Source organism: Carettochelys insculpta, chromosome 2 (genome assembly GCF_033958435.1).
Source record: "Carettochelys insculpta isolate YL-2023 chromosome 2, ASM3395843v1, whole genome shotgun sequence".
Lineage (NCBI taxonomy): Eukaryota > Metazoa > Chordata > Testudines > Carettochelyidae > Carettochelys > Carettochelys insculpta.
In genome coordinates, this window is record NC_134138.1 from 219,584,906 (window position 1) to 219,596,985 (window position 12,080).

At 40.9% G+C, this 12,080-nt stretch overlaps 1 protein-coding gene across 1 annotated transcript in view; it reads right to left on the bottom strand.

Annotated features, from left to right (window-relative positions):
• DNAH11 (dynein axonemal heavy chain 11) overlaps positions 1-12,080 on the bottom strand; it is a 327,231-nt gene that overhangs the window by 81,029 nt on the left and 234,122 nt on the right. The window contains exon 62 of the mRNA XM_074984643.1: positions 5,955-6,089. Coding sequence (XP_074840744.1) covers positions 5,955-6,089 — 135 coding nt within the window. The remainder of the gene's footprint in view (positions 1-5,954; positions 6,090-12,080) is intronic.

Here is a 12,080-nt window from a genome sequence, read left to right on the forward strand (position 1 = left end):
CACTGGCACAAGCCCCTGCCCCACTGCACCACGTGGTGGCTAGGCTGTGGGGGTTGTGTTTGTATGAGAGGTCAAGAAACTTTTCTGCGGTTCACATTTGTACAAGGGCAGCCCCTCCTACCCCAGGTGCCATGCAGTCAGAGTCTTTCCTGCACCCAACCACATCACATGGATAGCCACTGACCCAATAAAAGCACATGCCTGTGGCACAGTGCAGCTCATACTGCCAGACGGCACCATGTCCTGGGGCTTGTACGCGTTGAGGTCTCCAAAGGAGGGGAAAATTTGTGAGGGTTTGTTGTCACCGGGGGTGAATTCTCCCCCACAGCAAAGATTTCAGGGTCTTGCTGTCACCAGGGGGAAGGGACCATTTCAAGCGGCCCTTCAACTGATAAGCGTCCACCCCATGACACCCCTAATAGAATGTGGGAGGGGGCTGGCCCCCACAGTCACAGTCAATTAGGACTGCCCCCCCCATCCTGAACACCACACCGAAGGGACTGACTCAACTGGCCCTTCATCCGATAACCCCCCACCCAACAACACTCGTAACAGCATGTGAGGGGGTAGGATATGGCAGTCCCATGCCTGGAGTGCTAGTTGGCTTACGAGGTCAAAGCCATACCATTCTATCCAAGTAGGGGTGCTTTCAAGGGGGGGAAAAGTGGCCGGAGAGCCAGTTGAGAGGACACAGACACCTGGGTGATCCCAGGGCACAGAGTCATTCTGGCATGTGGAAATTTGGTGAGCTCCACCCCCCATGCTGGATATATCTGTGTAGTGAAGTGGGAAGCCAAAAAACCTGCACCACACATTGTCTTCTTTCCCCTACCTGAGGGAGTTGGCTTTAGTTGTTATGGTTTTCCCTTTCCTCATCTTTACTATCCTTGTCTTGCTTCAAGCTGTGCTCTGTTCCTGTAATATTTTTAGGGAGGATGTTTCTGGATTCAAGGGGGTGGGGTAAAGTGGCTTGGAAGGCCAGTTGAGATGACTCAGACACCTGGTGATCGCAGGGCATTATGACAGTTCCCTGCCTGGTGCACTATACTTACTGAAGCCAACTATTTGGTTTTTGTTCACCTGGGATTCTCTACTATTTCTTCTTTCACTCTGGAAAAAAATGTCCGTTTGCTTTCCAAGGGAGGGGAATGAGGGCAATGCAATGTGGGAAAATGACATCACATACCCACAACAACTTGCTGGGCTTTTTTTTTCCCCCCATACTGCATCAGTGAAAATACCTAGGATGCAATGGGTCTGAGGGAACTGTGGGATAGTTTCCCACAATGCACTGCTGCAACAGTCAATGTTTGGTGATTTAGTGTGGCAGCAATAAGTCGACTTTTAGGGGACTTTGTGGGGAGGTGAGGATATTTAAATTGTAATTAATAAAACCCAGCAAATATGCATCATAATGTAGTCATAGCCTTACATTATAACACTACTGGATGCTAAAAAATATGGATTTAATTCAGTCACTAGTATTATCATTACAACAATTTGTAACACACTCATCCGCCTATTAACCCTCCACCATCCTGCAACTGCAGAGGTCTTAAGTACTCACCTCAGTTTAAGAGGACTCTTTTAAACTTAAAGATCCGTCCACCTTGTATTTAGCTATGACAACCTGGTTACAATCTCCAGACCTCAGGCAGAGTTGTGTGAAGCTCAAAAACTTCTCCCCTCCACCAATGGAAGTTGGTCTAACAAAAGATATCCAATTGTTTCTCTCATGGAATTATTGCATAAATATGATTGCTTTCTCTTTCACCAAACTCCCAGAAGTTCTTGTTTCTGGTTGGGGCCACATATATTCTGATGATGTTGTTTTGTGTGTGATATTTCATTGGTTCTTTCCAAAAGGGAATAAGAAGGGGGAAAAGTCAGACAAACTATTTGACCTTTAACAAAGACATAATCCAAAGGTTGATTCAAATGTTGGTTGTAGAAATTTCTTCTTTTATTTTGTTTGACTTTCTGTTAGTGGAGAGGACAAGATTTTAAGCTTTTCAGAGCCCTTCCTCAGCTCTGGAGAAGGAAAACATGTCACAACTAAATACAAGGTGAGAGACATTGTTAAACATAAAGGGTTCATATGTTACAGGAGACCACTTATAAATGATATGGACACCCAACACTGCCCCCGTCATAGGATGAAGTGTGTTACAAACTGTTACAATGATCCATAAAACTGTTGTTTTAGACTGGTGTTTTAGACAGGTTGTAGATCCTGAAGGTGTTGTACAGATTTCCTTTGAGTTATGGAGGTTTTACTGAATTAAAAACTGTAATGATTTGAGATTCATAAACTCTTTTTCTCTAGCTTCAATATATTTGTTGGAAAACATTACAGTGAGGGCCAGATACTTAAAAGGAATGGGTACAGGAAAGAAACTGAATGGTTTTAAGAAAGACTTACCTAAGAGATTGACTTTCTCCTTATGGGATACCGAACAAATATGCAGTTGGCTGAAGTACTCACGCTAATTTAATGGTTTGTATGGAGAAGGCTGGTAGCTGGACTTTCACAGTAAGCCTGTCTTTGACTTTGGATCTTGATCTACTCTATGTTCTTATATTTGCAAAAACTAGATTTCTGCAAAGCACTATTTTTTTCCAGTTCATATTGTGGGATGTTTTGACAATTAATTATAGGGGTGGGGTTATTATTAGAAGTAGTATAAGCAGGTATTATTTTCCCTAGGTGGCCTGTGAAAACAGTTCATTGTGTATTCAAAGGTTGTTAAAGCCTCTAGATACAGTTAAAATGCCTGTTACAATGTATCAAAATAAATATTTAAACCAGATTTAACATTGGCTGTATCTACGTTCCAATTAAAATGTATAGCACTTAATTAAAATGAATTTTGAAGTGTTTGGCAAGCAATCCCTAAAAATATGTTGTGTATGGAATTCCCATTGAGGGGACTGGGCCTGGGTCCCAAAGATTACTGAAAGCACAGATTTGGCCCATATTCTGAAAGATGTTCCATTACAACTTTTGTATGGCATGATTAAGGCTATCCATCTGGAAAAATAATGTATATTTTCAACATACCAAAGATGGAGATAAATATACGTATTTCATTGTGGCAGAATTGTGAATGACAAAGATATATCCAGCAAAATATTAGGCACTGCTATAAACTTACATGGTACTTTTTATGTAAAAGTACATTTATAAGAATATTTCTGCCTCTCTCAAGAATACCAGTGGCACTGTGTGCGAGGGCCATAAGTTCTTTTAAAACATCCTTATCTCCATGAAAGATAGTAGATACTAGGAGGCTGCAAAACATTATCCAGCAAGGAGCAGACAGGCTCGATGCAGCTGTTGCCAGCATGAGACCAGGGAAGCACATTGCAGGACATCACAGGAGCCCTGCCCACCACATAAAATGTAATTCTGGTGACTGATGAAAACTAGAAAAATAAACAAGACATGGAATTTTCTAGTTTCTCAGTCCTTTTCATGACATGATCAACACTAGTGACAGCAGTTAACTCACACAGCATAAAAGTAACATATATTTAAAATTAATCATTTCACCGTGTATGAACAATGATCCCAAAAAGGCATACATTCCAAAACCTCTGCACAAAACCTCTAACACATGTGCAATATTCCAAAACCTCTAACTTATATGCACCCCAATTATCCACAAAGATAACTTATGTATCCTTATCCAAATCACAATTCTTAATTGGGTGAGCATTTTAAGCACCATGGTGTGAACTCATAAAATGGAACTTCATATATATGATAATACTTAATTCTAAATGTGTCCTCAAGCATACAAGATGTTCAACAAATGGTGAGAGTAAGGACTGTTTTTGTTTAAAACACTAACAATTACCTCTGTAATCAAGCATCTTTATTTTGAAGTATTTTAGATATCCAGTATTTTCTATGGCTCCATTAGATTCTTCCTTAAATCATTAACTTAAATCAACTCAGACAACAAATCCATTAATGTACAAGAGGGCTTTTAAATTTACCCATTCTCCTTCCTTGTTGTCATGGGGTGGTAAGTCACAAACAATAAAGTGCACCCACCTCATTTTCCAAGATAGCTTTGAAATTTGAAGATTTACTAAACACAGAATGATAGTCCATTTAAATCTTCAGTAATTTTACCATACTCCCCAAGAACCATAAATCACTAGTGACATTAGCTAACAAGGGTTTAAGAGTTGGAACATGCAGTGTAATAAATTTTCAGACAGTTAAAAATCACTATAATTTTATTCTAATGCATTATAGATTGCCTGTAATGTCATCCTAGCCAGGGTGACCCATTTCTAATTTTTAACAGCTGTTCAGCTCGGGAGTTAGTTAATGATTAAATATAAATTGCCTGATTTATTAGTCTGAATGGTTGAGCTTCCAGGTCAATGCTATATAGACAAAATCATCAGTCTTGATGCTTTCCAGAAGTTAACGGTCTCCTGTTCTAGTAAAACAAAATATGTATTCTTGGAGGAAAGAGTTGACATTCTCAATGAATCCTTCAAAATCTTTTCCTTAGATAGTACAGTACTACCACTAAAGAAAATTACAAGTCTTTTTAAATAATTTTCTTCACATTTGAAATAAGTCCTTAAAACTGAGTCTGAAGTAATTACTACCAGTAGGATTATACATGGTTGTCTGTACTTGCAACATCTGGTTAATGATGAGGATTTGAGGTTTTTCCCCAACTAAACTCCAACTAAAACTGTTCATCCCTAGCTAGTAACAAAACACATCAATGATTTCATGGTGCTGTAACAAAAATAATAATTTTTCCTTTTTAAGTGCGTGACAACATGGAATTTGAAATTAACTAGACGATAACTAGATGGTTTGTTTTAATTACATCATATGATTCCAGTATATTAAACATTCTCATTCTGCTCTTCAAATTCACCTAATCTTGATTGCAATGTTCCCTGTCTGACTGCACAAATGCAGTGTCATTGTAGCTGTGTTGGTCCCAGGATGTTAGAGAAACAAGGTAGATGAGGAAATATATATTTTATTGGACCAACTTCTGTTGATGAGAGAAACAAGCTTTCAAGCTTACACAGAGCTCTTCTCCAGAAGACCCTGAAAGCTTGTCTCTCGCACCAACGGAAGTTGGCCCAATAAAAATATTACCTCAGCCACCTTGTGTGCAGAAATGGAGGCATTTCTTGGAAAAGAAGTGAGTTGTGTTCTTACAGAATACATAAAAGACTGTTTGAAATCTAACATAACATTACTGTATTTTTAAAAATCTTTACACATTAAGAAAGGATGAGTAATAAAACCCATATATTGTGTCAAGACAGCATATCTGTGTAATTAGTGGAGCCATTTAGCAGCACTATGGCTTACTTGAATGACTATCTAGAAAGTGACCATTAAACAGTCATCAGTTTTGCTACAATGATATGTCTACACATAAAGATAACGTCTACGTTAAAATTTATATTATGTTTTTAATAAAAATGCATTTTGTTCCTATTAAAAATGAATAGTTTTTGCAAAAGCAGAATCATCTTCCTCCCCCAACTAGAGCATTCTACTTACTTACACACTAAGAGCAATGGGGGCGGATGCAATCTGACTCAATCCTGACCTAGAGGATTGTTCAGTCTCTCTGCTCATTAACCAGAGGCTGCCCATGCTGTCACATTGTGTTCGCATTTGTGTACAAATGCAGTGACTTAGTTATGGAGACTTTTCTCTGGGGACCATGCAAACTTAACCTAGTGAGGGGCATGTACATTTAAAGAAAAATGCATGGTACCTCTGACAGTACTCTCAGATTTTGATTGCCCATTACTTTACCTTTCCAATGTGTCTTTGTTTGTAGTTTTTTACCAAATTTATTTAAATCATCTTGGAATTTTTAATGTAATCAAAATAGTTTAAAGTATTTTAGTCATCAAGTTTTGAAAGCGCATTAAGAAAAAAGTCTACTTGCCTGAAGTCCCCTGACAAGTCTGTTAGCCAGCTGAATTGTTTTGTTGGTGCGGTTCACATCTTCTTGACATCGGACTTTCTCTGCTATTGCTTTTTCAAATGAAGTTGTGAGTCTGCACAGATTGCTGTCTAGCTCCTGCACAACAGTCACATATAAGTTTTGTAACCTCAGATTTTTTCGGTACTTTAGTAATAATAATTTAAAAGCATATAATGACTTTCATTCTGAAGGATATGAACTCTAAGGCAGGAATGTTTTATACTTAAGAGTAGGTTTCAACCTTTTTTCATTTGAAGACCAATAAAAAACTGCAAATACGAGATGCTTACACCTTTGGAAATCAGACAGTCTGTGGACTCCCAGGGCTTCAAGGACCACCATTTGAAAACCACTAGTTTAAAAGAAGCTCGTGAGTCAACCACTAATTGTAAATTAGCTTTTTTATCAGCTGATGGTTACAGGCTCCTGGATGAAGCTCGCTTACAAGTGTCAAACACAGCTGTGACTGTCACATTTAGGGTGATCATCCGATCTGTTTTTGCCAGGACGGTCCTGTATTTGGGATGCCAAACAGGCATTCCTACTTATTTTAGAGGAGGTACTATTTGTCCTGTATTTTCCACCAGCAGCTGCTGGCCAGAGAGCAGGGAGTCCACAGGTTAGCCTACTTTGCCCTTCCCTGGGGCACAGGGAAGCAGGGGAACATGGGTGTCTGTCCCATCCCTGATGCTTCCCTGAGGCTCAGGGAAGGTGGGTTGCGGGGGGGGCAGGAAGCAGGCTGCCCTGTCCCTGCTGCTTCCTTGGGGCTCCTGGGAGCACTGGGGGGCTGCTGCAGCCCAAGGCTCAGGGAGGCTGGGTGGTTGGCTGCCTACTTCCCAGATCCCTGGGGCTTCGAGGAGCCAGGACTAGCTGCCCCTACCCCAATATCTCCCTGTCTCATATGTGGGACAGGGAGATATTGTCACCCTAGTCATGTTATCACAATTGGTAAACAGGGAAGCTGAAGCCCACAGATCTACTGTTAGAATGGTAGGACTGCATGGTTCTACCCAGAAAGTGGCGAAGGTAGTGAAACCTGTCACCAAATAGGTGAACTTGAGAGGAACTAAAAGGGATCTAAAGCACAGCTCATCCCATAACATCATACTCTGAGCCAGAACCTTCCTCAGGGTCCACAGCAACTGCCATATCCATGCTGCCTTGCAATGGCTCTGAAAGAGCAGTGATTAGGCTGTGGGTCTTTTGAGGCCAAACACCACTGTATGTCCTGCCCAGAGAGGCACTGATTGGGGAAGCCTACCACATTTCCCTCATTGGCCCACGCACACTATTTAAGGCTTAGGAAAAATATCTGGACAGATTACTGATCTGCTGTGTAGATATATGTGGCCTTGTTTTATCTCTGTTTCAACCTTGCTCCTGCCTTCCCTGACTCCGGGTAACCCTTGGCTTGGATCTGTCCACTGGGATTGACTACCCCACTTCAGTTCCTGACGGACACTTACCAAGATCCTGTCAGAAGGGATTACCTGACAAAACTTCTGTAGACAGACTGTGCCTACACATAAAAAGCAGATCGAAAGAGCAATCTACTCTGTTGATAGAAAGCAGCCAGACTGCCCAGTTCTCTTGACAGAATGGCTGACCGGAAGCTCTGCAAACAGGACTGTCTGTTGACAAAAAGCTGCTGGAGTATCTACACAGATGTCTTGTCACTAGAACACTGTCCAGAAAGGCTTTATACCTGAACAGCGAAAGGTACAGTGCTGCCAGTGGATGTGCTGGGTTTTGTCTACAAACTATTGACAAAGTGCATTTTGCATGTAGACACTCCATGGTTTTTCCCCCAAAAAGCCCAGTTTGCCAGGAAAAGCCTCTCATGTAGATGTAGCCAAACAGACTAGAAGACTGGAGCTTCTCACATTATTGAGGAACCAGACACCAGCCCTCAACAAAATCCTATCATTCATGGAAAAAAAAATCACAAGAATTGTCAATATTGCAATTACATATAAAGGAAAATCTTTACATTTTCCGGAACAAAAATAATCAAAGAAAGAAAACTGTTCCTTCAATGGGGAAAGTGCTCATAAATCAGGTCAGTGATCTTCTTCTAAGGGGAAGATATATAATTTTTTTGCTATTTGGGATGCATTTTTAGCTTCATGACCTTCAAAATACCTAAGGTAAATTACTATTATAATACTATACACTTCTTGTCAGCTACTCTTATGTATAAAAGTAGAATTCTAGTACAACTATAATTACACAGCACTTTCTTATCCTAAGTTATTTGAAATTCTATGGGACGGTGCACAGTCATTTTTCAACATTTATTACTGAGCAACACATGTACTACTATGAATGTTTCCCTGGAAATTCTGTTAGACCTCTGATGGTAACAAGCACTTGCACTCAGAAGTAAATGCTTGCTGGCTTAAGCATTTAGACTGTAATCTCTTCAAGACAAGAAATATATTTTACATCATTATAAAGTGATGGATAAGTTTGTGGTGTTACACAACCAATTTTAAAGAAAAATAATAAAAATGCCACCTTCCATTCAAATATCAAATTAGCCTGTCCCAGGCCATGGCCCAAGTCACAACACCTACATTGATACATTTAGAATGTTAACTTTTGTAAAGGTAGAACAAGTCTGTCTGTCTCATCTGGAAGGCAGACTCTAGCCACAGTAGACTATTAGAAAAATACCCAGCACCAATTAGAACTGTTGCCATGCACCTCTTTGTTGCATCACTGATAGAGGATGGTAAGTAGACCCTCTTCTAGTAGAAGATTAGCAAAGCATAACTCAACTATACCTATCTCATAGAACTGGAAGGGACCTTGAGAGGTCATCAAGTCCAGTCTTCTGCCCTCCCAGGAAGACCTATCACCATGCCTGATATAGCTGTTATTTTGAAATCTATTTGCCCCAGGCCTCTAAATGGCCCCATCAAGGGCTGAACTCACAACCCTGGGTTTACAAGGTCAATGCTCTACCTACTGAGATATTTTCCCCCAGTACAGCTCCTCGCTGCTTCTCTCCAACCACAGGCTACCTCTTTAGATGTTGGGGTGCCGGGGGGGAGGCATGGGCACAGACCACAAATATGGCTCCCTAAGAGATGGGGGGCCATCAACACCTAACCATATCCCCTCCTCCCCTACATCACCTTTTCCCTGAGGCCCTGCCTCTGCACCACTTCTCCCCCACCCTCACTCACTTTTCTCCTCCCTCTCCACCCAGCACTTGCTCTTAAAACGACGAGGCTATGGACCCCTGAGCTCTCTCCCCATCTCCAGTTTTGGCAGCCCTGGTACAGACCTGACTCCAGCTTGTATGCACCAAGCATAGGTCCCCTGCACAGGAGAATCTTTCACATATTAACAGCTATACTATGACTCACTTATGATGGCTGGGTGGCATAAAGGGGACATCAATGCTCTATAGAATCTGGCCCCCACAGTATCAAAGTCATGTTAGATGTTAACCATCTTGTCAGCAGTCACGATTAACCCTACAGTTCTACATGACAGTCTGTCTCAATTCAGTACAAAGTCAGGTGCTCATCATGCTTGCTAACACGTGATCTAAAACAATATAAAACGTTCCCAGTGCAGACAAGCCTTGGGGGCCCAAGCTACCTTTGAAGATAAAAAGGAAGAGAGTTTGGGGTAAGGCAGTTGCAGAGCAGCAGTCCACAAATTCTAGATCAGCTGCAGGTTATTCATCAAAGGCAGCATACCACCTCTTGATTGGGAGAAGAATGCTTCAGTGGGACTAGATGCAGAAGAGAGGAAACTAATCCTGGACAACTGAGAATAGGCACAAACCAGAAATGGCCTGTAAAATGCTGGGTAATAGCTAAGTCTAAACGGAAGTGATAGACTTCCTGGAATTGGCAGGTGTCTATTCTGTTGAAACAGAAAATTTGTATTGAAACCATGGCTTGTGCCTTCCATCTGAGGGTCTCAAACTGACTTATAATCACAGATAAAAAGCTGTCTTGTAGCAACTTAAAGGCTAACAAATTTATTAGGGTCATGAGCTTTTGTGGGTAAGACTTCACATCTTCAGATTTTTGGAGGTTACAATTAGAATCCAGGGTTTATATAGTGGTGAAGGAGCAGAAAGAAGGGGAAAAAAGTGGTTACCTGTCACTAATGGGACCAGTAGATTAAGCAAATTAAGTTAAGCAGACCTTGAGAAGGCATCTAGCCCAGCTCCCTACACTGAGGCATGATCAAGTATTCCCTAGACTACCCCGACAAGTGTTTGTCCAATCTGTTCTTAACCATGCTTGGAAACTTACTCCAGATACTAACTATTCTTATACTTAGAAGTTTTTCCCTATTATCTACTCTACAATTTCTTGATATTTAACCTAAATGAATTAAGCCTGAAGACACACAGTAATTTTTACTGATGGGGAAACCTCTGTGTCTCAAAGTATGTTACAATGCTGGGAAGAAAATTCTGATAGTTCTCTATGATAGGACTCTGCTAATAAAAGAATATTAATTTGTTTATAGCTGAAGCTCCTAGAATCTGAACTTTACCAAATGGAGTTTATTTCCCTGGCTTTCTGTACAGAAGTAGTTTTAACTACCTTTTCTAAAAGAAATTCTTTTTTTTTTTTACCTAGCTGACAATCCTAGAAAGGTTGCATGGTGATTGTATCTATTTGTGTATGTTGCACGAGGATTTAGACTGGATTGTTACAATCATGATAATCTTTTACAGACTTATACAATACTGTCAGGTAAGAACAAAGTTTTAATTAAATATTTCAGTTAATTCAGTAGCAGATATTATTAAAACAACATTACCTTTAACTGAACACTTCACATATATGGCAGTAACTGCCAAGTGGTGTCTTTCCTTTATCTAGTGCTAAATTATAATACTGTGGAGCCATTTCTACATAGGATGCCTCACAGCTATAAGGATGCCTTTTTGAGTGTGTTTGTAACTTGTACTAGTGAGCTACATAAATCAGATTACTCACGTAAAGCAGCAATACGCTGGCAAGCAGTCCCTTTTCCCTATCATTTGCTGAAAAACATAAGATATTTGGATATACTGCAAGATTTTCTTCTAGTGGGCTATGTACAGCTCACACCCTAATTTAAGTTGAGGGGATTCAAGATGTGGGCTGCAAGAAGCAAGTATAGAAGTTCTCCAGCTCAACAGGAGATCTTTCAGTACTCATGATTCCCTTTGTCTAAGGGAATTGCCTTGTTAAATCAAACCAATGGTCCATCTAGTTTAGCATCCTGCCACTGAAGGAGTCACAGGAAGATAAACTGTTTGATTTCCTATAGGATAGCCTGTTCTCATTGAAAGTTTCTTCCCAATTATCAGTAGTTTGAGGTTGGATTAAAGGTCTCAAGCAGAGAGGATTATGTCTCTTCTAAATCTCCTGGTCACTTCTAACATTTATTATAACAGCTCTGGATATTATTGTTAACCAAAAGGTCTAAGCACTTTTTGAATCCTGCTGAGCTCTTGGACTCAATGATGTGCAACCAAAATAGTGAGAAGAGCCATTTTTTTCAAATTCAGTTACAAAAATCAATACTTCAAGAGCCACAATGCATGTGAATACGAGACAGTCCTTACTTAATAAGTAATGCTCAACCATGCTTTTTGTCACCCCTATTTTAAGAACAGTGCACACACAATGATTTGTATCAGTTAGAAAGTTGAGTTACCCCCACCTCCAGGCTTTACCCACCTCAACCCCCAAGCCCCCCCCTGCATCCCCAGATTTAATCCATTGACCCCCAAACTGTCATCCTAACCCCAGGCTTAAACCCTCTCAGCCCCAAACCTGCCCCCTCATCCGCAGGATTTACCTTCCTCAGCTGATGAGCTCTGTGCACTGCCACTGCTTCTCTGCCACCCTCCCCCCGCTACTTCCCCCTGCTGCTTCTTCAGCATGGCTGTGCTCCCCACAGCTCTCCTGCAGGCTGACTTCCCCAACATGGAATGTGCAGGCAGCTGCCTGCCCTGCAGGCTTCTCCTACTGCCGTAGCTGACTGCTCAGTGGCTCCGGAGGCTGCCCTCGCTTAAACAAACAAAAAATTCCACTTTAATGGTGGGCATTGTTTAAGCGG